The sequence below is a fragment of the Artibeus jamaicensis genome, unplaced genomic scaffold (assembly GCF_021234435.1).
Source record: "Artibeus jamaicensis isolate MK-2021 breed Jamaican fruit bat unplaced genomic scaffold, CSHL_Jam_final contig_924, whole genome shotgun sequence".
Classification (NCBI taxonomy): domain Eukaryota; kingdom Metazoa; phylum Chordata; class Mammalia; order Chiroptera; family Phyllostomidae; genus Artibeus; species Artibeus jamaicensis.
The window spans coordinates 22,780-47,502 of record NW_026522015.1 but is presented as its reverse complement, the minus strand read 5'-3'; the positions used below and the strand labels follow the sequence as shown (position 1 = coordinate 47,502).

The window sequence follows — 24,723 nt, the reverse complement described above, 5'->3', positions numbered from 1 at the left end:
TATGTGCTAAAATCATTGAATAAACTCTCAGAAACATGTTGTGATCACATATGATCTGTGCTGTCCTTGACCTGCTAACTCAGCAGTCTCACATTCATTCCTAGAATCAGCCTTCAGGAACAGCAGGAGACACGTGGAGGCCTCTTCTGGCCATGTCAGGAAATCACACTCTCAAGTAACTGAAAACCAGCCAAACCTTAATTAAAGTGTATATCTTGCCCTAGAATTAAAAAACAGAAGAAAAAACCCTTGCAATTTTCATCATTGTTGTGTTAAAAAGTGATTTAATCTACCAACCTTCGACCCTTTGTACTGATTCTCACAATTTAGTAATCCCCCTTTCCATAAATGACATACTAAAAAAAAAAGAACCCTAAAAACTAAAATATGGTCAATATTTGGAAATTGCATCAAACTTCCAAAATTTCTTTAAAAGCTTGGAATATTATAAAACTAAGATTGGAGCTCTATCACTTACAAATCAATAAGCATAAGACTCATGGAGTCAAAATATTTCTAATTCCTAACACCTGCTCAGCAGAGCAGCAGGCCTCTGGAACAGTTTGTGACTTAGTGAAGCCGTGATCTCATGCTTCCACCTGCGCCACCCACTCACCTCCAGACTGTGTGAGATGCAGATCAATCTGACTATAAGGAAACATCATAATATGCCGTCAAATTCCACATGTGTATAGTATCTTTAACTTTTCAAAATGATTTCACATCTTCTACCCCTTGTTATAGTCATAGCATGTCTTATTTTAGAAGCCATTTCATGAGCTATGCATGTTCAATTGTTTTTATTCAACCAAATAAACCAAAATCAAATCTAAAAATCAATTAATCCCACTTGTATTTCTAATGACAAATATTGTGATCTTCTTGAGGACCTGGATCACTCTTTTTTCATCTTTATCTTCCCAACACACAACTCAGTGCTTGGTCTCTAGTTCAGTGCTTAGTAAATGTTTGTGTCGAATGGACTTTTATTTTACCCTCATGAAAACATTCTAAAGCCATTTGATCTTACCCCCAATAAAACAGCTAAGGAAACTGAAGCCCCAAGAAGGTCAGGGGTCCAAGGTCAGAGAGCAATTTAGGAACAGGGCTGGCACTTCGAAGTAGATACTTTAACTTCAAGCCTATGTTCTGGCTTTTCCTTTCTATATATATTTCATAATTTAATGAAAAACACCATAAGAAATGGTGTGGATAATACATGAGTTTATTCTTATCAATTGGTTTAATATTTTAAAATATAACTAATAATGAAATTTAAAAAGAGCACTATTTTTCTAATTACTTCATTTACACTACTAAATAGCCTGCTATTAAATAAGGTTCTTCCATCTGATATGGAAACATGTGGAAAAGTTCCTGGACACAATTATGTGTTTCATCTCTTTCTCTGTGCATCTTTAACTCTAGCTGATAAAAAATTCTAACTCAATGTCATTCATTTCGTGGTAATTCTTTTTTTTTAGATTTTTAATTAATTATGTATTTATTTTTATACAGAGGGGAAGGGAGGGAGAAAGAGAGGGAGAGAAACGTCAATGTGTGGTTGCCTCTCTCATGCCCCCTAGTGGGGACCTGGCTGACAACCCTGGCATGTGCCCTGACTGGGAATCGAACCACTGTCCCCTTGGTTCACAGGCCAGCACTCCCTCCACTGAGCCACACCAGCCAGGGCCATTCATAGTAATCCTTTTGACTGACATAGTACCTCCATGCAAAATTTTCCAAGTGTGCCTCATTGATCAGACCTTTGAAGAAAACATTTAGGCCCCTTCAGTAAAGTAACTAGTGCGGGCATTCTCACTGCATCACTGAATTCAAAGTTCATGGGGTGACATAAAGTAATACAGTTCTGCTTATGTGAAAATAGTAGCTTATAGATTTAAATATAAGGTTTTGAGCATTATTTATAAAAGTGTGATGGGAAAGTACCTGTACACGTCTCTTTAGTTTTATGGGTATATAAAGAATTTGTGACAAACTTGCATGAAAATTCATCCTCAAAAGTAGGTAGGTCAACTTCTTTCTTAGTATCATCATCATTTATTTATTTATCTTCTCAGGCCTACGCCACTTATTTACTGGATGAAAGAAGAAGGAACACTACCCTTCAACCGGACATGTTATAAGAATTTTCAGAAAACGCTACAGATCCTTCAGGTTTCTGAAGCAGACTCCGGAAATTACCGATGTATAGCAAAAAATGCATTAGGAGCTATTCATCGTACCATCTCTGTTACAGTTAAAGGTATATATCATGCACTGTTTAAAATGCACTGGTCTTGTATTCATGAGAGGCCCTTCATCTTCAATTAGCATGCCTTTCATTATATTCATCAATAATAAAATGTAAATTTATATCAAATTTATACCTTGAATCTCTTTTCATTGCTATTTATGTTGTAGTGTATCTAAATCAGATTAATAATTATCTCCCCCAAATCTTCCTTACAAAAGAATTCCAACTAAAAAATATAGAAAGAGGGAAGGAAATGGAAAATCACCATTAGAATCCCACAGTTATCACTGCTGCAGGCAAGAGCCAGTGATGAATGCTAAAATTAGTGGATGGAACCTTCAAGGGAAACAGGATATTTGCATAGCTTCAATTTCCACCCCTGCCCCTGTGGCTAAAAAAATTTAATTACGGAGGCGGTTTTCACATGTCTGCTTATTCTTTACTATTTCCCTTCTATGGAGATAGATTAATTTCCCTGTCCTTGAATGTGGGCTGAATTTAGTGACTCACTGGCGAATAAAGTTTGGAAAGCAGGAAAATAATCACATAACAGTGGAGAAACCTGGCAAACATCACCTTAACTAAGTGTTGAGATTAACACAACCAGTTATAAGTCATGTTGATACCATGCACTCCCTGATATGATGTAATCAGAAGGATCCATCACCCAAAACCTCAGTCTAATCATGAGAAGACAAGTCCAAGTTGAAAGATATTCTACAAGATAACTAATCGGTGCTCTTTAAAAGTTAAAAGTCATGAAAGACAAAAAAGACCAAGAAACTTTCAAATTGGAGGAAGCTAAGTGAGGAGACATGGCAAGTAAATGCAATGTGGTACCCAGGACAGGGATTTGGGACAGAAATGAGGCAGTGCAAAAACTGAGGACATTCTAATAAAGTGTGTAGTTTAGTTAGTGGTGTTGTACCAATGCTAATTTTTTGTTTGGATAACTCTATTATGGTTATATAAATGTTAACATTAGAGAAGGCTGGACGAAGGGCTTGTGGGAACATATATTAACTTTGCAACTTTTCAAACTTAGAAATTGCTTTCTAATTTTATAATTACATATATTCTGTGGGGCTCAGAATTTAAATTCACATTTTTACCTCTATCTATGCCTGTAAATTGCTTACCTTTAGATAAATCTTTCACCTGTTTAATGTATGATTAATTAATGTAAAGCAGATGATGATAATTATATCAAAAGCTCTAGAAAGAATGCATAGTGAATCTTTTTACATATTCATTTGAAAATCTGAAGTATGTTTGAAGCACCACTTATAAATCTATTTGCTCTAAAAACTAAAACTAACAAATGTTTTGCAAAATAGTTTTTTCTTGTTTTTTTAAATTGTTTTTCAAGTACAGTTTTCTGTCTATTTCTCCCATCCCAGCCCACCTTGCCCCGTGCTCCCCACCTCCCTCCCATTTCCACCCCCCTTAGTTCTTGTCTCTGTGTCCTTCATACTTGTTCCTGTAAATCCTCCCCCTCTTCCCCTGCAATTCCCTCCCCTCTCCCCTCTGGTGGCCGTCCCCCTGTTCTATTAAAATAGTTTAATGCACTGCACTTGAGGGGTGGGCTGGGATGGGAGTAAAAGACAGAAAACTACACTTGAACAATAATTAAATTTTTTTTAATATGAAAAAAATAGTTTAATGCACAAAATTTGCTAGAATACTTATTTGATTCAATTTTTTGTATTTTTTTCTTTTCTCAATGAAGCGGCTCCGTACTGGATCACGGCACCTCAAAATCTTGTGCTGTCCCCAGGAGAGGATGGCACCCTAATCTGCAGAGCCAACGGCAACCCCAAACCCAGTATTAGTTGGTTAGCAAACGGAGTCCCAATAGAAAGTAAGTTTCCTTAACTGGCTCCTTAACTGTGGTGTATTTTCAGAGCATAGCTACATCTCAACAACAAAAAAATCATGGCAGAAATAATTTGGCTTAAGGAAAGAAACCATGTATAAGTTAAATAGTCAGCAGATTACCTTTAGATTTTTATCGTACTACCTTTAGGTGTGCATTATGACTGAATAGTTTGTACTATAATGGTATGTGTTGACTGGGGCTCAGGGACATTTCCTTTGTTTTTTTCACATGCATCATATGAGTAATGGCAGGGTCAGAAATAAAAATCACTGAGCAGTTCAGATCATCTTCTTGTTCAAAATGTGAAGTGGTTTATGAAAACATCTAAGAATCAGAGGAGGTGGGTTAGGGTTAGAGCCAGTGGTATAAAAATAAGAAACACAGCTGTCTTCATTTAAGGAGTTTTTGTTCCTAAATATAACCCAGATGTTCCCAAGTTCTCAAGGCTGCAGAGGTCACTGTCCCATTGAATACCCAGAGAAGAACACACCCCAGTCATGTGCAGGACACTCAGTCTTGGACCGGCTTCCCTGACTCCTGGCTGCTGAGTCACTTCTCTCCTGCCACCTTCCCTGGACCCCTCTGGGCCGTTTTCTCAGCCAGCTTCTCCAGACTGCCATTCTGCTGCCCAGAGTAGTCCCTCAAGTGTGGCCCCGGGCCCTTCCATTAATTTCCTAAATCACAGCAAAGACCAGTTTTACACAAAAGTGGTTAAAGGCTTGAGGATAGTAGAAGGGGTTTATAGCACAAGAAAAGAAAACAGAAAACAAATATTATACCTCTCTGCCACTGGGTTCCCAAGACACGGCCATGCACAGAGAGCCCAGTGAGTCTCCTCTCTCTCAGCCTCACCCACCACCAACTGCTGCCCAAGAAGAATGTTAGAGCTTTTCCCCTTCTTGGAGTGCAGACCTTCCCTTACACACAGAGGAAGAGATCAGTTTCCTTTTAAAACCCAGCCTTAGGGTCACCCTTTCAGTCAATAGCATAATAATCTGCAAAGATACCCTTTACTCACAATAAAGACAACCTTTTAGGCTTATGATGTTGGGCAGCTTGGACCCTCATTGCCTCAAGACAAAATCAAAAATTGGTTCTATATTTCCAAAACCAAAGGTCCATTAAACTGGCTTGCCTGAAACAGTCTTTACCCTAAGAGGAATCTAAAAACTGCTGGCAGATTTGAAATGGCACAAGTCTCTTTTTCTCACTACCAAGGCCTTACATTTGCAAGTCTGGACTAGTAAGAGCACCCCATTCCATGAATATTTTTAGGAGTTTGTTTTGGTCACACAGAAGTTACCCAATATAGTCATAAGCCACATCATGCCTTTTCAGTCAATGACAGAAGGCACGTACAACATTGGTATACCATTCAGCCTGAGTGCGTAGTAGGCTACACCACCTAGGTTTGTGTAAGTGCACTCCGACTGTACACGCCGGCTGTTTGGTCGTTGGTTTCACACAGTGACGAAAAAGCCTAGTGACTCGTTTCTCAGGACGCTCCCCGTCATTAAGCAGTCCATGGCGATACTCTGAAACAGAGAGCCTGTAAAAAGAAATATACCCTTGGGAGAAAACAGGTTCTAAAGCAGATCTTAACCCCAGCAAGTGGTGTTTTGGGTGTTTCTACTAGCGATTTTAACCATGATCGGAATCAAGAACCACAGAGTGGTTGTGTATTGGGAAGCTGTTACCACTCTCAGAGACATATGAATGAAAACTGAGAAAAAAAGTAAGAGAAAGCCCCGAACCAAAACAAGTTTTATGGTACATTTTCTGCTTTTCTTAGGAATGCATGGCAATAAAGGACGGGGCATGCTCAGCACTTGGACACTGTGTTTTACAGCTCAGAGGCCTGTACCCATTCATGGGAGGTTAAATGGGCACCTGAGGTCTGGCTTCCACAGAACTTGGTGGCAGGGTCATCCTTCTAGCCACACAGCAGGCAAACCAGGGAGCCAGGGAATGTTGAAAAGATAAATCTTCAAACTTGGCAGCCAGAATGCAATCATAAGCAAGGAAAATTGAGACAGAAGTGGGTCAGTGACACAAGAACAAGGGGAGAATAAATAATGAAGCTGATCCTTCCTCAGTTCCAGCATAGGTGTTATATTAAGAACTGTATAGACACTCCTCTTTAAATGAAATGTTTTTGGGGAGGATCAACTGTGAAAGGCCTGCTTTGGGCAAGTGGGGGTGGAGGGGTCTTGGCACAGGACAGTGGTCTCAGGAGACAAGGAAGGTCCTTCTACTCTAACCCTAAATCATCTGATTAGGTCCAGAGCAGATAAAGAACAAAAACCTCTCGTCAGGTTCCATATTAGTTTGTTTCTTCCATTTCAAAAGTATTTAAGTCCCCACTTAAAGCAAGAAAGCAGGAGATTGAGCAAAGATAGGATCAGAATTCTAACAGTGTCAGAGGTCCCTCAACCTCTGGTGTGCCTCAGAACAGTCACTCTGGTGGACCGGCAAGGGGAGAAACACTGCGCAGTGTGGCAGCAGACAAGGGCCCTCCCTGGCTCCCCAGGCTGCTGCATGGTGCCAGCAGAAGGTGCTCTTTGTTTACATCACAGTGATGGGAAGCATGCTTGAATGGTTTCTTTCTCCACATTGGGGGGCCAAGCTAAATGTGTATGGATTGCTTTTTCTGAATCTCATAACTAAGAGGTAAATTGCTGAGATACTTGTTGGGAACCCTCATAGCTCTCTGCACGATGATACTGCAGGGACACCTCTGTTCCTTTCCCCGCCCTGAGCAGCTGGTCTACCTACAGCTTCTGCTGAGTGGCCTTTTAGCTAGATGCTAAGTCATAAACAGCTAAGTTCAAAGCCAGCCTGACATGCCCTCACCTTCTGTTAACCTACCCTGATCCAACATAAGGAGTAAATGAGGAAGAAAAATGTCAAGAATTTCATGTAAGTTCAAGGAGCTTTGTGCCTCTTTACCTTGCTCGATGGTACCCCTATGAATTTAGAGGACCCTAAACAGAATTGCCTTTGAGGTCTGGAAACAGGGGAATGGGGCGTGTTTCTCATCTAAAGTTTGCTGCATCCAGCAATGATGGGTCCTGGAGGAACGGTGGTGGAGAAGCAGGAGTAGGCAGAGCAAAGTCTGCAGCAGTACAGAGTGGCACAGAATTGTCATGGCAAATATTCCTAAACTCCAGCAGGGGCTAGACTGGTCTGCAGAGGTTATTTGGAAGCACACGCTGACTTGCTAACAACACCTTTCACCAAAGAGGCTGCTGACACCTTGGGTAGAGCAGCTGCTGAGAATGAGGGGCAGGGAGCAGCTGTGCCCCTGCAGCATCATTGCGGAGGGAGCTGTGTAGCATCCCCACCAGGTGCCACACAGCAGAGACACTGTCAGGGGACCATACTCCCAGAGACACAGCCCCCCAACACCTGACTTGCAGGCAGTCACCTAAGGACAGTGACAGTCCTCCAACCTCTGCAGGCCCTAGCTGCAAGTGCACATAAATACTATAAAAGGAGAAGCAGGATCAGGGAGAGAGAGGGATTTTTTAGCAAAATGGTGTTAGTGATTTGTGACTGTGTATTTCAGGCCTGGAACCTGTTTTACAAAACTGAGAGAATAAACTCAACAACTGAGCTCTAATCTCAATGTCTTCCAAAGCTCTGTCCCCGCAGAACTCACCAAGTTACTTTAAACTTTTCTTGAAGCAAAAAATAATCTATGCAATATGTAATTTGTCCTAATCTACCAAAAATATTTTTAAACAACCTATAGAAGTCAAGAAAAAGAACACAGTTGCAGAGAGCTAGTGCTGAAAGAGAACTTTGATTTTACCATATGACTGGCAGTTTCTGGGATAGTGTGGAAGTAGAACCCAGGACCAGAAAGAAAATGTCCAAGGCCACGGCCATTTGCACCATAGGTCTCATCCCTGTTGTAGGAGGCAGCAGGAGAGCCTGATGCTTGTAGATCTGGAATCGTGTTCCATGTGAGTTGTGGGAGCATATATAAGGGAACGTATATAAGATCACACCATTATCACGTTAAAAGGAATGAAGAGAATGAGAACACAGAAGACCTTCCCCTGACACAATTATGTATATGGCTGGCATTGCAGTGAGAGACTGAAAACCAGAAACACATGATAAGCAGCCAGGGGAATGGAGGAATGAACCAGGATATTCCCAAGATTCAACCAAGGCATCCTCCTCCATTTCTCAAAAGCCAGGGGTCCAGTTTGCATCCCCCTCTAGTGGATGGAATAAGTAATTGAAGAGGAAAAAGTATCTCTTCATCTAGAGACTTCTTCTACATTATTCCCAAATGTTCAGATTTCTGGAGATGTTTATGAAGCAGACTAACTCAGAAAAGCTGAGCACCGATCTCGTGTTAAACAGACTGTGAAGTGTTCCAGTCTCTAGTGTCTCATCTCCAACAGGCATGTTCTGTCTAGTTAATCTAGTTCACAAAGTTCTTTTTAAAATAAAATTATGCAATAGATATAAAATATTTTAAAGTCGGTAGTACTCTATACATGGAAGATGGCACTAATTATTATTAGGCTCATTCTCTGAATGTTGGAAGCACTCAGAGTTTGGCTAGCCATGTCAGGACAGTAAGGATAAGAGAAAGTACTGTGGGAGGCTGTCACCCCAGTTCTGAACCTTACCCTCAGGGCTTTAAGTTACATGCAGTGACCTGATGCTCTTAAATTTCTTTCTCCCATATTCATTCATAGAAAATGAAATTAATTATTTTCAGAATCAATTATTATTCCTGTGGATAACTTAGATTTGGATGCTAGAGAGTTACTCCCACCCAGTAGCAAGCACAGAGCCCAAAAGGCTTCAAGTGTCTCTATACTAGCAGTTTTATTCTTTGTCCAAATACCAACTGAGCCTCTGTATGTCATGGGGACAGTTCTTGGGTTTGTTTGCATTTCATTAGTGAGTGCTTAAGGAAAATGTAGCCCAAACCCCATAGAGAGAGACATGCTTATTCACTACTCTTACTTAAAGGTTTATTTTATTCCCACATACCTTGACAAAAATTATGCAAAGCCTGCTCCATTTACTGGAAATAGGGAACATACAGTTGGATGCCTTTTAAGTAGAGAATAATATTAAAAAGTGCAACTGTGAGCTGCATAAAACTTTTCAAAGTAGTTTATGCATGTTGTGATGTGATTGATGAGAGTCCTTACCAGAGGAAGCTTGTCCTCCAGCTTCGTTTAACTGAGCTGGTCTTCCATGTTCATGGGGATGTAACTTTTTAAAATAATGATTGTGGTTAAGAAACATATAACATAAAATTTACCATCTTAACCATTTTAAGTGTACAGTTCAGTAGTGTTAACATGTTCACCTCATTGAACTTTTCCATCTTCCAAAACTGGAACTCTACACCATTAAACAACACAGGGTGCTATAACTCCTGAGAGGTTGATATACTTAAGGAATCAGAGGAGCTCTTCCCACTCAGTCTGCCACCCATCGAGAAAGACTCAGCCAGGCCTCATCACTGCCCAAAGTGCCCATCACCCAATCCCAGCCCTCCGCTGTCTGGCACAAACACAGAGGTGCAGTCCAAGTAAATGGACATGTGGGTATACTGAGAGTCCCCTGAGGAGTTCCAACAGTGAGTGCCCAAGTGCTGGGTCTAAAAATGCTAATAATTGACAGAGAATGAGTCTCAGAAATGCTGCTCTGTCCCAGCATGCTTTATTAAGGCAGTTGATGGACATCACTGAGAGCGTGTGAGTCAGAAAGACCCTGAGGATGCTAGACTTGAGATCTGAACCAAGGTACCTGGCTACCTAGCTACAGCTGTAGTTCACTTCCAAGATCAGTGTGACATTTCTGTCCTTTGCTGTACTTTATTGGTGAAATATATACCTATGCAAGGAATTAGAACTTATATTTGTCCTCTGGTTAAACAGACATGTTTCTGAAGGGAATTTTGAAAATACCAGAGTCATAAACAGGAGATATGAGTTAAGATGCTGACTCAAGTATTTTGGCACAACCAGACCACTTGGAGCATCTAAGAGGATTCATAAATTAGCTGTTGATTGTGATCAGAGTGTTGAACAACTACGTACGAATCTGTATGGTAGTGAATTTGTGTGGTTTTAAGCCACTAGGTTTGTAGTAACTTGTTATGGCAGCAGTAGAAAACTAATGAAGAAAGAATGAGCACAATACTTTGAATATGGGTAGTAAAACAAGGATTAATAACTATATGTTGGCTTATTCTTATTAGTGAGTTAATAAGTCACAGATGAACCAAATATTTGAGACTTTGAAGTAACAAAGGAGTTTAAATGCAGTGATAATTATGTCTTAGATGCACATACTTTGCCTGTCATCGAAGAGGAAAATGGTATGTAGAATGAAAGTAAAGTTCATCTTAAACTTACAAAAGCAGTTTAAGAGAAAAGCTGCTGTTGTTTGGTTTTTATTTTGATCAGCATGCTGAGGCAGATACCCATCATCCCTTTTAATGTACCTTCAAAGCAAGGCAAGGTCCCAGCCTAAGGTTTAGCGTTTATAAAAAGGAATTTATCTCCAGTAGCACAGCACCTCCCAAATGTTGGGCATGACTTAGACATCATTCTCACATATTGTGTTTCCCAACCAGTTTCTTTCTGCTTCAGTAAAGATCAATCCTGGAGTTAACATTTTTTAAATTACTTGAGAGATTTAGCTGAAAATACTACCTTCAAGAGAAAGTTTATACAATCTATTTCTATGTCAGCCTCAGGGATTTCCAAAGCAGGAAAATAAATATCTTCACATTTAATTATTAGTTCTATATTTATTTACTTGTTTATCTAGTTATTTCAGTAAAATGTTTTTAAAAATTCAGATTTAGATTAGCTAGAGGGTTTCTATAGTTTTTGACTCACTTTGCCATCTCCTCTTAGTATATTATTAACCTGCCTCCTCATAAATGACCACAGTTTCTTTGTAAACAAGGCAATGTTTTCCTAAATTTGTATTGTTTTCATCTAACTTGTGCTTTTCTGCTCCTGCATTTCTTAAAATAATATTCAGTTTTACAGAGTCAATCTACTTAAAACTAAATGAATATTGAGCATACACCCATATTAAGTGGTAACTAAATTCTGAGAAAGAAAAATTAGGCTTCTGCTTGGGTTCATGGTCTTGTCCTTCTTACTGGATATACCTTCTTAGTCTGTATTTCTGTTTTGCTTACTATAACATAGACCTCAAGCTTTACGTCTTCTAAGCGAAGAAGAATAAATATATACTTTTTATTTTTACACCTAAACAGTTGCCCCTGATGACCCCAGCAGAAAAATAGATGGTGATACCATTATTTTTTCAAACGTTCAAGAAAGATCCAGTGCAGTGTATCAGTGCAACGCTTCTAACGAATATGGATATTTACTGGCAAACGCATTTGTGAATGTGCTGGGTAAGCTCTTCCTTTATTAAAGACGTTGCACATCAGGTGAATGCCTTCTGTTGTTTCCCATTCATTCAGCAAAAATGCGCTGAGCATCTACTATGCGATACGGAAATGCTTAGCACTTGGAGCAGTAAGGGACATAGAAAAATGAATAAAATACAAACCTTGCTCCGTCTAAGGGGTCTTGCAGTCTGCTCTTAATGTTCTTTCATAACACAGTATCTATCATGGGATATTCTCCTTGTACAAATGATCAAATAGTCATTCTTCTCTGTTCACAGATGGTTAGACCAGGTGTCAAACCCCTCAGTGGGAAAACAGCATCGATCTGTCGTTAGTAATGGAATATTATTGCTATTCCAGCCTTAAAAACTGACAACTTGAACAACAATTTCATGATTCTGATTTTTTAAAGATAAATCATTGATCATATTTGGCCTTCATCCAAGTTACAGATGTGCATTTATTTATTAATTCATAATACTTCATTTAGAAAACTGTATCATATTCAAACATATCTTGAAATGCTTGGTTTATGTGAACATTGTATTTCTCATAATGGACAAAACTACCAAAATACCAAATTTGTTAAAACTTTATGTGATATATTTTAAGACAGAAAAAAAAACCTGTATGTGACAACTGTTTTCATGGTGCCAGGAAATTATATTTCAATTTAAGTGTAGTAGGCTCCCTTTCAAAGTTAAAGTTAGGAAGCCGACCAATACTTGGTATTTTTCCTTCTTGTTTGAATGAAGGTCAGCAAATCAAACGAGCTGAGCAGTTAAGATATTGGTGGATGTTTGAAAAGCACTTTTCATTTCTAGTCCTTTTTTTTAAACCCTTCAAGGATATGTTCACTGGTTCCAAAGAGAGAGGAAGGGAGGGAGGAAGGAAGGCGGGTGGAGAGGGAGAGAAGGAGAGACACCGATGTGAGACTGGTTGCCTGCCACAAGCACCACAACCGGGGATGTATGGGACAGCGCTCCAACAGGTTGCGCCACCTGGCCAGGGCTGGGTCTGCTTTTTAATCATCAGCACTCTGCTTGTTGTGCCAGCTCCATTCCCACCCCGCCCCCGTGGTAACTGTGGGGCAATGATGGGCCAGTCACCAACAAAACGTACTTAGCCATGGTATTTGTGCCAGACACTGTGCTAGTTTCGGGGGGAAAAACAATAAAAGTCTCATTCTCTGCCCTCAAGGGACTCGTGGTACAGTAGGAGATACAGGTAAATAAATCAATTATTAAAATTCTCTGTTTGAGTAATACGTGAGGCCTGATGCAAAGGGAGAAAACTTTCATTTTTCCTCCATGAGTGACTGGTAGTGTCGTACCTGACAGAAAAGATAAGGGCAGAGGCATATATGTTGTACTTTACCATAAACTCTATTGGCCTTAAAACAAAATGCAATAAAATCCACGGTGGGTCTAAATGTTATTTTATTTTATATTTACTTTACCTTTTTATAATGTTTTCAGCTGAGCCACCACGAATCCTCACATCGGCAAACACACTCTACCAGGTGATTGCAAACAGGCCTGCTTTACTAGACTGTGCCTTCTTTGGGTCTCCTATGCCTACCATTGAATGGTAAGTATTGGCCCTACTTCTTTTTAATATTTACATTTGCCAAAGCCTTCATGTTTTTCAGTGTGTTGGGTTAGAACAGATAGGGGAAAGAGAGGGCAGACCCATCATTCTATTAATTATTAAATTTATTCACAAATATTCGTTAACTACTTGCTCTGTGCTAAATATTTTCACACGTATGATCTATTTAGCAGCACACTTTGTCAACCACAGAGATATCTGTAAATGTTTTTTTTTTAAATTGAGGTTGCTGTATTTTACAATGCCACAGACATTACCTGGGACTTTGTGAATGGTGGCTGGAGGGATTGGTTAGGGACATTTCCTGATTGTTAAATATCATTTGGGATGGGAGGAGAGATTCTATAAGCTCAAAATCAGAATTGTTTTTACTGCCAGTGTTTGTCTTTAGTACCTCTCCCCGCTGAGTTTCCTGACCTGGATCCAGCCAAGTTCTCCTGTGTTCTTTCACTTCCTGCACAGCCCGTCTCTTTCATACGACGCTCCTGATACAAGTTCTGTTCATCCTCCTAACCTGCTGACTTTAGCATGAGCTGGAAGAAACAAGGCTATCTTAGGCAACAGCTCAGAGAGAATGAGTGAAAGAAAACCGGAACGTTCATTTATTGGTCCTCTATCAGGTGTCAGACACTGTGCTAGGCTCTGCCTACAATGGCAGATGAAAGCCAGGTGCAGGGTTAAAGGATAATCTCACCACATCTCACTTCACCCTCAGAGAAGCGTGGGTGCTTGTGCAGGTGATTTCCTAGTGAAGGTGGCAGGGTAATACTTAGTCCTGGGTGACTTGGCCTTTTCATCCGTCCTCACTTCTGTCTCACACTAGCCAGGAAGCTGAAGGTACACATGATTTACATATATGCTTTATTTTTTTTCTTCCTTGAATATTTTCCTGGTCATACTTTCAAAAGTATAACCTTTGTAACCTTGAAATCAAAATCTCTTTAGAACTGTATCCTGCAGATGGAGTTACAAATACATCGCAGTAGGGGAAAATGTCAGAAAGAGCAGTCTTCATTTTTGCCCATCTTATCACTTATTTAGAGAGTATGTAATAATGTGTCTATAAAATTGTGAGTCTCTCATAAGGAAAATTACAATTTAAGTAGTATTTTGTACTGTCAGTCTAATTCTGTATGCATCATCGATCATTGGATTCTCTAGTTTTACATTCTATCCTTACATGGACCAATATGCATACAATATGCTGTGCAGGTTCCAAATACCTTTGAACTTCATACTATAATGCAGATCATGGTATGTTGACTGCAAATACGACATTCTACGTTGATTTCGAGTTATAATGTGTTTTATTTCTCTTTGTGGTTATTTCCATAATGAAGGTTTAAAGGAGCTAAAGGTAGTGCTCTTCGTGAAGATACTTATGTTTTACATGACAATGGGACTTTGGAAATTCCTGTGGCCCAAAAGGACAGTGCAGGAACTTATACGTGTGTTGCAAGGAATAAGTTAGGAATGGCAAAGAATGAAGCCCACTTAGAAATCAAAGGTAAGAAGTGACAAATTTTTTTCAAGAATTTTGTGACTTTGAGCAAATTCTCCAGCTTTGGCAATAGATAACAATAACTTTACATTTCAGATCCAACCAGGATCATTAAACAGCCCGAATTCTCAGTTGTGCAAAGAGGGAGCACAGTGTCCTTCGAGTGCAAAGTGAAACATGATCACACCTTAATCCCTACTGTTCTCTGGCTGAAGGACAAGGGTGAGCTGCCCACTGATGGAAGGTATTTGAAAACGATTTCTTTCCTTTCTCTTGCTTCTCTCTTTAAGCTGCTATTGAATTAAAGGATTATTGTATAATGACTTAACCATAATGTTTTAAATGTTTCTGAAGTCTGCCCTCTCCAAAATAGATATGCATTTCCTCCCTGTTGTATAATGTTTGTACCTAAAAAGGCGTCGAGTTATTAAAACAAGGGCCTGAGAATATTTGTCTATCACTGTGTGTTGTTTTTTTTTGTAGTTCAGGATGAGAAAAACCTTTCAGGCTTTGGACAACATCTGTTGTTTTCTGCCTTGTGCTGTGAAATTTCAGCAGATGTTTTCATTACCATTCTACAAACAGGCAGAAAGTAAGACCTCTGTAATCACTGGAGTGTGCCCAAATCCTTGTATTTTAAAGGACACTAGTTTCTATTTCAATAGGGAGTTTTCTTTTGATTTTACTTAAAGCCAACAAAAAAGAGGAAAAAGTTTAAACAGCATTTAAAAGAGCCTGAGCCTGTTGCCGCCCCTTAGCTTGTGTGAGCATGTTATGGCCCTCAATGTGACCTAGCAACTACGGAGTTGAAGGTGTGGATTGCAGCTGTCTGAGTGTGACTACAAGCATCACCCCCTATTGGAAGGAATGCCAGGTGCGGATGGAAATAGTTTTTGTGGTTTGCTTGCAGGGGGCAGAAATGGTGCCCTGTTGCTGTTAATAGCCCCTAAAAGAAAAATGTGGTCTTCTCTATATGCCCAGACTTTCCATCTAGTTCTATGCTTCCGCTGGTCACTTTTGCTTCTGGGATCTGAGTGACAAAGATGAGAAGAAAATATGAAGTAATGGCCTTCAGGTTAAGTTGGCTAAAGTTTTAACTTTGAAATTCTCTGTGAAGACAGTTAATAATTTATACAGCTTTGTTAAAACCTTGCATGAATTGATATAAGGATTCTCATGGATTTTTCACCTACTCAGTAATTTCTCACGACTGCAATGATCTCGAGAAAACTCTTCATGGTGACTGCTGATCTAAATCTTCCTGTGTGTAGTGATGAAGCTGATTTTGTCCTTTGCATTTACTTTTTCTTATAAGAATTTATACATGTGGCAGAAATGACACAAAATTTCTACAGTAAATACTGAATTACTTTAAAATATATACTCCATTAGAAATTGAGCTGGATGAGGGGTGTTCAAAAGTGTCTTAGTGGCAGAAGCCATAGGAAAGCCCTCTGGTAAGGTAACTGGAGCTGCCTCCCACCCACCCCCTTCCCCGCCTCTGGATGTCCCTGGTCTCTAAGAAAACTCCTAAAACTCCAGGGGCATGGTTGAACACCGCCAGACCAGACAACAGACAGCCCTGATAACCCAAGGTGATAATTCATTCTAATTGTTTTCCAGTTTGAATCATTATCAAAGTGGTATGTGTTGTATAAGATTTTTAGCTCTAATGTGCTGCAAATCTTCATCAACTTCCTCTTTTATCAAATCCACAGCTTCACGCCAGTAAAGCAATCATTAATTGTGGTTAGATGTCCATTTCCATTGTTCTGAATGTGTTTTATTCACAGGTTCACTATTGACAAGGACCATTTGGTGGTAACTGATGTAAGTGACGATGATAGTGGGACCTACACGTGTGTGGCCAACACAACTCTGGACAACGTTTCTGCCAGCGCTGTGCTTATCGTTGTTGGTAAGAACTGGGACACACTCAGCACACCTGGCTGCCCCGTGTTAGGTGGAAAGGAAAAATTGTCAATAGTAATTGCTCATTAGAGTTTTACAACTTTATAGGTGAGTTATGTACTCATATGTTTCTTTCTTGGCAAGATACTCATGAGGTAATAATTTCAGTGTAAATATACTCTGTAGCAGTACTGGAATAAAGTAGTGATTAGGTATATTAGTCATATTTGTATTAAGAAATTGGGGAAAATAATCTACTTTTATTTCAAAGGGAAGCTTTTCCCCCCTAAATTGTTACTGCATGTTTATCAATTCCATATCTCACAGCTAAGCATAAAGCTTATTTAGTTTTATAATTTTAATCATGTTCAGTCTTTGTCTTCTTGTGCTATCTTTTATCTTTCCATTACTAATTGTGATTAAAATCCTTTATATTAATGTCCTTTCTAGCTCCTACTCCAACTCCAGCTCCCATTTACGGTAAACTAATGAGTCTTCTTTCTCTATTTTCTGTCACACAGTTCTCACATTTGCAGAAAAATTACTTTGTTCCATCATATCATTGTGTTCTTTAGGGAAAGGGGCTCTGTCAAATGTTCTGTTGGATTTCTCCTTTACTGCTATGCCTCTTTCTTCTTTATAACTGTGGAACTTTCTGCTGAATAGATTGCCAGTCTTTTCTAAAGATTCCATGTGTTATTATAGAGTCATTTCATTGGATACAAGTCCCTGTTTGGTATAATTTCCTTGTAAAGAAGCATAGTGTTTTCTCAAAAGCTATTATCTACATTTTACAGAATGAAAAAGCTGTTTCAAGTATCCCACAAATCAGATTTTTACCTCAGTCTATTAGTAGTTATTTTAGGATTCCAGTTTTAAGAAATTTACATAGGGAAGCAATGGACGTTTAGAGCGACATTGGACCTTTGTATCAGAGAAAACCAACTCATTGTGCATTAGCAAAAGATAAATCATTCAAGAAAAAACAAAAGGGGGTACTTAAGTTCTGTGAATGTTCTGAGTCTGGAAAATAAATCAGAAATATTTCCAGAAATCTTTTAGATTAAAGAACCCTCATCTTTATTCAGCATATAAATACATAAATTAATTTTCTGGCATAAACGCAGCTGGATTTTATACAGTATTATTAGTTGTGCTATAGACCTGTCCTTTGTAGACATTTACTGCTACTTTACTGACAGGACAAAAATGCCCATATTTGTATATGGCTTCTGACCCCCCCAAGAGCCACAGTCAACCCCAGGGCAAAGTCAGGAAGAGTCCCAGGGAGGAACACTAGCTGTCTGGATCTCAGAAGCACCATTAGAAGCACCATTAGCTTCTGGGCCAGCTTCACCCTGAAAAGCATCTGTACCCTTGTGTCCTCGGAGAGTAAACACACCTCCCCATGTGCCTGCCTGACTTTGTACTGTGTATTTGTATAAGGTGTGCATGCTGAGGGCTACCTATATAGCATCAGTTTTAGAATTCCATTAAAAATATGTTCTTCAGGAGCCCCTAAATCTATAATTTAGCTTAGCATGTTTTGGGAAGAACATTTGAGTCTTCTTTAGTCTTCTTTAAAATGTACATGTACTTGCCTGTGTATGATTTTCAGCGTCTACTATTCTGTTTTTCATTTATTAGAAATCAAATTTCTATACATTTTTTTCTGTGTTCACTCATTCATGTTTATTAGAAGACACATACTGAGAGTGCTGGTGAACCATCCATGCCTACTTCACTGGTTTTGGTTACAAGTAATTTAGTTTCATTTGAAAAAGAAACAAGCAGAACTCATTGATGGGTGTCTGGAGTGTGCTTGTGTGTTCCCAGCAACCTCAGTTGTTTCTGTTTCATTTCAGTTGCATGCTTGTTGACCATTCAGTGTGCTGTGTCTTTAATATGTCCCTTCTGTGAATAATATCACTAGTAAACAAGAGCCTCATAAGGATGGACGGTTAATTATGATGTCTGTGTTTTGGTCTACAGATGTCCCAAATCCTCCCTTTGATTTAGAATTGACAGATCAACTTGACAAAAGTGTTCAGCTGTCATGGACCCCAGGCGATGACAACAATAGCCCTATTACAAGTATGTGGTGTCATTCACTTTATAATATAAAAATAATGACCATTGTTGAAGCACTTTATCACATGCAGTTGAAATTCCACACAGAGATATTTGCTGGCACTCTCTGCTTCATTACTACTAGAACAGAAACATTTAGTCATGGCTCCCTTCAAAGCTAGAGTTATTTCTGTTACAGCTTTTGGTACAGGACACTAATTAATTGCTGAAGATGTCAATTATGTAAATACACTATCATTTTGTGTTTAAGATCCATAAGCATCACCTTAAATTTCTACCACAGGAGGAAGATGCATTCATTTTGCCCATTAACACGTGAGAAAAGGATGAGAGGGCCAGGTGCTATAATGCCTAGTCTACATGTTAGGAAATTGACACTTGGAGAGTAAAGTGACTCTTCAAACCTACACTTGGTAACAGAGCTGTGTGTTGACAGCAGGGTTGTTAACTTCCAGTCCCAGGTCTCTTTCTTCTAATCAGCCTTTACTACAAAGTGACAGCACAGTCAGCAATGTCAACTCCTCACCTTGATGACATAAGCCTAGGGAACAAAATCAGGTGAGGGACCATGCCATAAGGATACTGGAAAAGCTTAATAAAGTTAGGCTATGGATAAGCTTAGACATTTTAAAACTGTAAAGATACTTCAGTGCAGCCACAAGCAAGACACAAGCCTGTAGTACTACCTTCAGGTGTGTACTGCAGAAAAACTAAGTTCCTTTCTGCTGACTACCTCAGATTGCTCTGAAGTCCTGTGTGTGTTGATTTATTGCACATGCTGGTAAAGTAGAATATCGTCAATAAAATTAAACGAAGTCACCTCTCTATTTGGCGTAATTCAGTTGTGTTCTTTTCTCAATTGATTTTGCAGTGTCCATGATCAGAACACTCATTCATTCATACTGAGTCTTCCAGTTAACTCAATACATTCGCCTGACTTAGGGCTAGTTTAGCATCCTATCTTAGGATGCTCGGAGACTTTGTTGCAATGATAGGATTAGATTCCCAGGCATCTCTACTCATTCCTTCATTCACACCTTCATTCAACAGGTATTTACTGAGTGTCCATTATGTACCAAGCATTGTTCTAAAACAAAACAATAAAATAACCTCTGCTTATATGGAGCTTATATTTTACTCAAAGGCACAAATGAGATAAAATTAATTACATATTATGTTAGAAATAATGTCATCATATGTTGATGTACATGTATATGTGTACACATGCACATCTCAGAACTCTCTTCAAGAAGAAACCTGCTGTAAGGACTGTTAGTAGCAGGCTCCATCTGCTGCACCCCCCCAAAGACCCGCTGCAGTGTTCACATGACACCACTATCTTCCTAAGCCACTCCAGTGACTGAGCACAGCAAGCGTCCTAGAGCGCAGATGCACCCAGCACAGGACTTGACTCTGGGCTCCTGGTGGTTGAGACGAGACTGCAGTCTGAGGCTTTTCCTACACACTGCTCCTTCCTTCCCCCCTCGCCTTTCACAGACATCAGACCTTTATCTGAGTCTGAAGATCTTCCCTGCCTACTCCTGCTTTCTCACCCTTTTATCTCCCATAGGCATTTCCCCCCAGATCCTCTTGCACTTCTAATTCTGTCCTAACATCTGCTTCTTGAAGGACTCAAACACATATAAATCTATACATAAGGTTGATGTGTGTGTGTGTGTGTGTGTATATACATTGTAAGTGTGTGGTGTGTATTTAGGCCATGCAGAAAACAACAAAGAGTGAGAAGGAAGTTAAGGAACATGGGGGCCCAAGGTATAGTTATGTATAGCGTGTTCAGGAAAGGCCACATTAAGGCCACATATGTGTTTGAGTCCTTTAAGGAGAAGATGTTAAGACAGAATTAGAAGTGCAAGAGGCTTTGGGGGGGAAAATACCCATGGAAGATAACATTTGAGTATGTCAATAAAGACATGAGAAGGGGAAAAGTGAACACAGTATGCAGTTTCTGGGGGTGGGGTGGGAAAGTTTCCCAACACAGCAAGAAAAAGAGCAAAGGCCCTAGAGCAGGGGCATGTCTGCTAGGAGGCCAGTGTGGCTGAGTGAACTGAACAAGAGGAGGTGAAGTAGGAGAGAATGTCAAAAAGGCAGAGTTGGAGAGTGGGCGTGGAATGTGAACTTGCAGTGTCTGATACGCCATTATAAATGTTTGGGAAGTCATTGGAGGAATTTAAGTAGAGTAGTGTTCATGGATCATGTTGTTATTCTACTGAAAACAACAGTGGTCTCTGTTCTCAAACTGCATTGAGTACCCTGAGGAACCTCAGCAAATTTACAGGGGTGCTTCAGGATATTTTTTTAAGTTTTTGAATTTTAAATTTGGATATTTGAAAAACAGAGATGTCTATCACAGGAAATATTAGCTTGAAGCAGTTTGAAGTTTTGACATGATATTGCTATATCATATTATAGTGATGTCATATCTCTGCGAAGCCTTTGCTGTGATAAAAAGCAAGGACTGTATGAAAATCAGCACAGAACAGAAAACAAGGAAGGTGGTGTCCAATCTGTTTACAAGGTTTCAGATGTTATGAGGTACCCATAGGTTTTAGTTTTTAAGACATGAATATTAATTAAGTTAAATAGACCTAACTACTTACCTGGAAATGTTAGTCACTTCTTTTTCTCCAAGAGAGTCATGAAACAAATTTCTAAACACTCAATGCACCATGCACTGAGAAAGTTTGGAAACCTGTGAGTTAGTAGGATGTATAATAACTGAGGCAAGAGATTAAGGAGGCTTGGAATAGGCATAGAGCAATGGACTTGCTGAAAATAGTCATATTTGCATATATTTTGAAGTAGAGCCAATGAGACTATTGGGAGTACAAAAAAAGGAAAGGAGCTAAGGACTTCAAGGTTTTGACCAAAGTTGTCACGATGAAGTAGGGAAGCAAGATGGAGATGAGTCTTGGTCATATCCAATTTAAGTTGCTGTAATAGACAAACTAGTGAAATTGCTGAATAGGCAATTAATTATCCAAGTATCCAGTTCAGGGAAAAGGGAGGGCTGCAGATATAAATGTGAAAGTCATTAGTTGATGAGACTAAAGATCACCTCCAAATTAATGTAGATCGAAAGGAGAAACCATAAGTACTGAGCTTAAGAGCACTGTAACACATGATGTTCCTAGTTCATCTTTGTATCTATAATTTATCTTATTGTACATGGCACTTAGTAGGCAATTAATGAATAACCAAATGCCTATTTTTATAAGAGCAAAACATGTACATACCACAATATCTTGGTAGATGCAAAAGGATATGCATTAGAAAATGAGTCTTTCTCCCACCCAATTCCCAGTTCCTCCAGCAACACCAGCATATATATGTATCTTTTGAGAGGTAATACATATGCATTCAAGCATATATGGATATATATGTGTCATAGTAAACCTTTTCACCTTTACACGGGTGTGGTATCTGGCGCGTACTGATCTATACCCTACTTGGTTTGACTTAATGATGGATTTTAGAAATCACTCCATTTCAGTACATGCGGAGCAGCCCCATTCACTTTTGACAGTGGCAGAGTGTTCCATTGTGAGGATGCACAATATTGTATTTAATTGATTAGCTTGTTTCAAGTGCAGACAATGCTGCAATGTGAATCTTCTTCATGTATCTTTGAGTACATGTGTGAGTGCATTTATTTGAAATAAATTACCATAAATATAATTTTTCATTCAAAAGGTATCTGAGTTAAAATATGATTAATGCTCTAAATTGTCCTCTGTAGAAGTTGTACCAATTTACACTTCCCACGAAGTATGAGAATGCTTGTTTATCTGAGTCACAGTCAACAAAGTGTGTTCAACTTTTGATTGTTGCCAGTTTAGTAGAAAATGGCATCTCACTGTATTTAATTTCACTTCTATTATGAAAACATTAACTATCTTTTCATATACTTAAACATTCCTAGGGATATATGTGGATCCCTTCTAAAAGTTAAAGTAACTAAACTCAGCATGCCAGAGAAATATTATTAGGTATGCTTAAGTGTTGAGGATAATGATAGAACTCTGAAATCAAAATATTCTAATGAAATATTTCTTGAAAGCAAAATAATTCATGTCTGGCTAATCATGTCAGATTGCCCTATTAGTGATTCTAGCAACCTGCCCTCGAGTGACTGAATCCACTGCCTTATATTCGTTGTGTGTGTGTGTTACGGCCAGAATTTATCATTGAGTATGAAGATGCAATGCATGAGGCGGGGCTATGGCACCACCAAACTGAGGTTCCTGGGACACAGACCACAGCCCAGCTGAAGCTGTCACCTTATGTGATCTACTCCTTCCGAGTGATGGCAGAGAACAGCCTCGGGAGGAGCTTGCCCAGTGAGCGGTCTGAACACTATTTGACTAAAGCTGCAGGTAAAAATGGACTTTTGTGATGTGAAATAAAATAGAAAAGTTTTCCACTGTTTGAAAAAGACAAAGCTTACATGTATACAACTGCTTAACTTCTAGAACCGGATAAAAATCCCACAACTGTGGAAGGACTAGGATCAGAGCCCGATAATTTGGTGATTACATGGAAGGTGAGCTACGTATAAAGCCCTCAACTTTGCCCAGTATATTGGTAGAGTGAAAAAATACTTGTTTTAAAATAATATCTGTATTAAAGTCCCATTTTACCCATTTGGGGAAAATATATATTATATATCTTTATATAAAAGACTGTGTTGAGCAGTAGTTAAAATCTCAATCCTTGGAGCAAATAAGAATGAGTGCATATCCCACAGCTTTGCCACTTACTGTGTGGCTTTAAGCCAGTTGTTTAACATCTCCATTATGTATTTTGTATAATTAGCATAATAATAGAAACAGCCTCATAAGATTTAAAGAGTTAATATCTATAACAAAGCTTAGCACATACATATGCTCAATAAATGTTAGCTAGTATTATCATCATTATAGAGAACCATCTAGAAAATATGTACCAATATGTACCAACTTATTCACCGTAGTCAACTTCTGTTTTTCTTCTCCCTTCCTTCCTTCCTTCCTTCCTTCCTTCCTTCCTTCCTTCCTTCCTTCCTTCCTTCCTTCCTTCCTTCCTTTCTTTTTCTTTTTTTTGGCTTATCTGTATTTTCTAGACGTGGAAAAGTCATATACCATATAATTTGAAAAACTTGTTTTAGATAGACTTTATTGTGCATACTAATATGCAAACATATATTTGTACATACTTATATACACACCTACATGTAGAAAAAGGATAGGGTGACAAAAAACTAGCTTTTTTTAATAAAGAAAGAAGCAGTTCATAAGTTTTATTCTCCAAGCGAAACATCAGTGAGGTACATTACACAAACAGGAGTATGAAGGAGCCTATATTACTGAACTTTGGAGCCCGAGTTCGAGAGGCTTATGTTGTTGGTATTTACTACTTCAAGATAGAAATTAACAACTTTTGAAATATTTACCCCAAAAGAAGCTTTGAATCTCATCAAAAATGAAAAAAAATAAAAGGTCATATGTTAATGGCTTACATTTTAGTGTTTCAGTGCTCACTTTAAGTCTGAGAATTGGTTTTGCTATTCCTGTAAAAGGTTATGTGTATTCGATCTGTTTTTATAAGCCCTAATTATCTGGCTTTTCTTGTAGCCTTTGAATGGTTTTGAATCTAATGGGCCAGGCCTTCAGTACAAAGTAAGCTGGCGCCAGAAAGATGGCGATGATGAATGGACGTCTGTGGTTGTGGCAAATGTATCCAAATATATTGTCTCAGGCACGCCAACCTTTGTTCCATACCTGATAAAAGTTCAGGCCCTGAATGATGTAGGGTTTGCTCCAGAACCAGCTGTAGTCATGGGACATTCTGGAGAAGACCGTAAGTGTCTGATACTGTTTCATTTATACTTTTTCCCAGCAAAGCGGACTTACTGAAGTATAAGCCAAGTCTTTTTCCAGAGGTGCTTTGACTGGGAGGAAGACAGGAAGCAATTATTTTATTCAACATTTCTGAATTTAGATAGTCTGCTATGTAGAAAATAGATTCAAAATGTTAAAAGTTATTATTTTTAAAAAGAT

The 24,723-nt window shown here is 39.0% G+C and overlaps 1 protein-coding gene across 1 annotated transcript in view; it reads left to right on the top strand.

Annotated features, from left to right (window-relative positions):
• NRCAM (neuronal cell adhesion molecule) overlaps positions 1-24,723 on the top strand; it is a 172,665-nt gene that overhangs the window by 127,760 nt on the left and 20,182 nt on the right. The window contains exons 10-20 of the mRNA XM_053655117.1: positions 2,082-2,266; positions 3,987-4,118; positions 11,413-11,556; positions 13,032-13,143; positions 14,505-14,671; positions 14,762-14,909; positions 16,459-16,583; positions 18,569-18,670; positions 22,864-23,061; positions 23,158-23,228; positions 24,298-24,523. Of these exons, the coding sequence (XP_053511092.1) occupies positions 2,082-2,266; positions 3,987-4,118; positions 11,413-11,556; positions 13,032-13,143; positions 14,505-14,671; positions 14,762-14,909; positions 16,459-16,583; positions 18,569-18,670; positions 22,864-23,061; positions 23,158-23,228; positions 24,298-24,523 (1,610 nt within the window). The remainder of the gene's footprint in view (positions 1-2,081; positions 2,267-3,986; positions 4,119-11,412; positions 11,557-13,031; positions 13,144-14,504; positions 14,672-14,761; positions 14,910-16,458; positions 16,584-18,568; positions 18,671-22,863; positions 23,062-23,157; positions 23,229-24,297; positions 24,524-24,723) is intronic.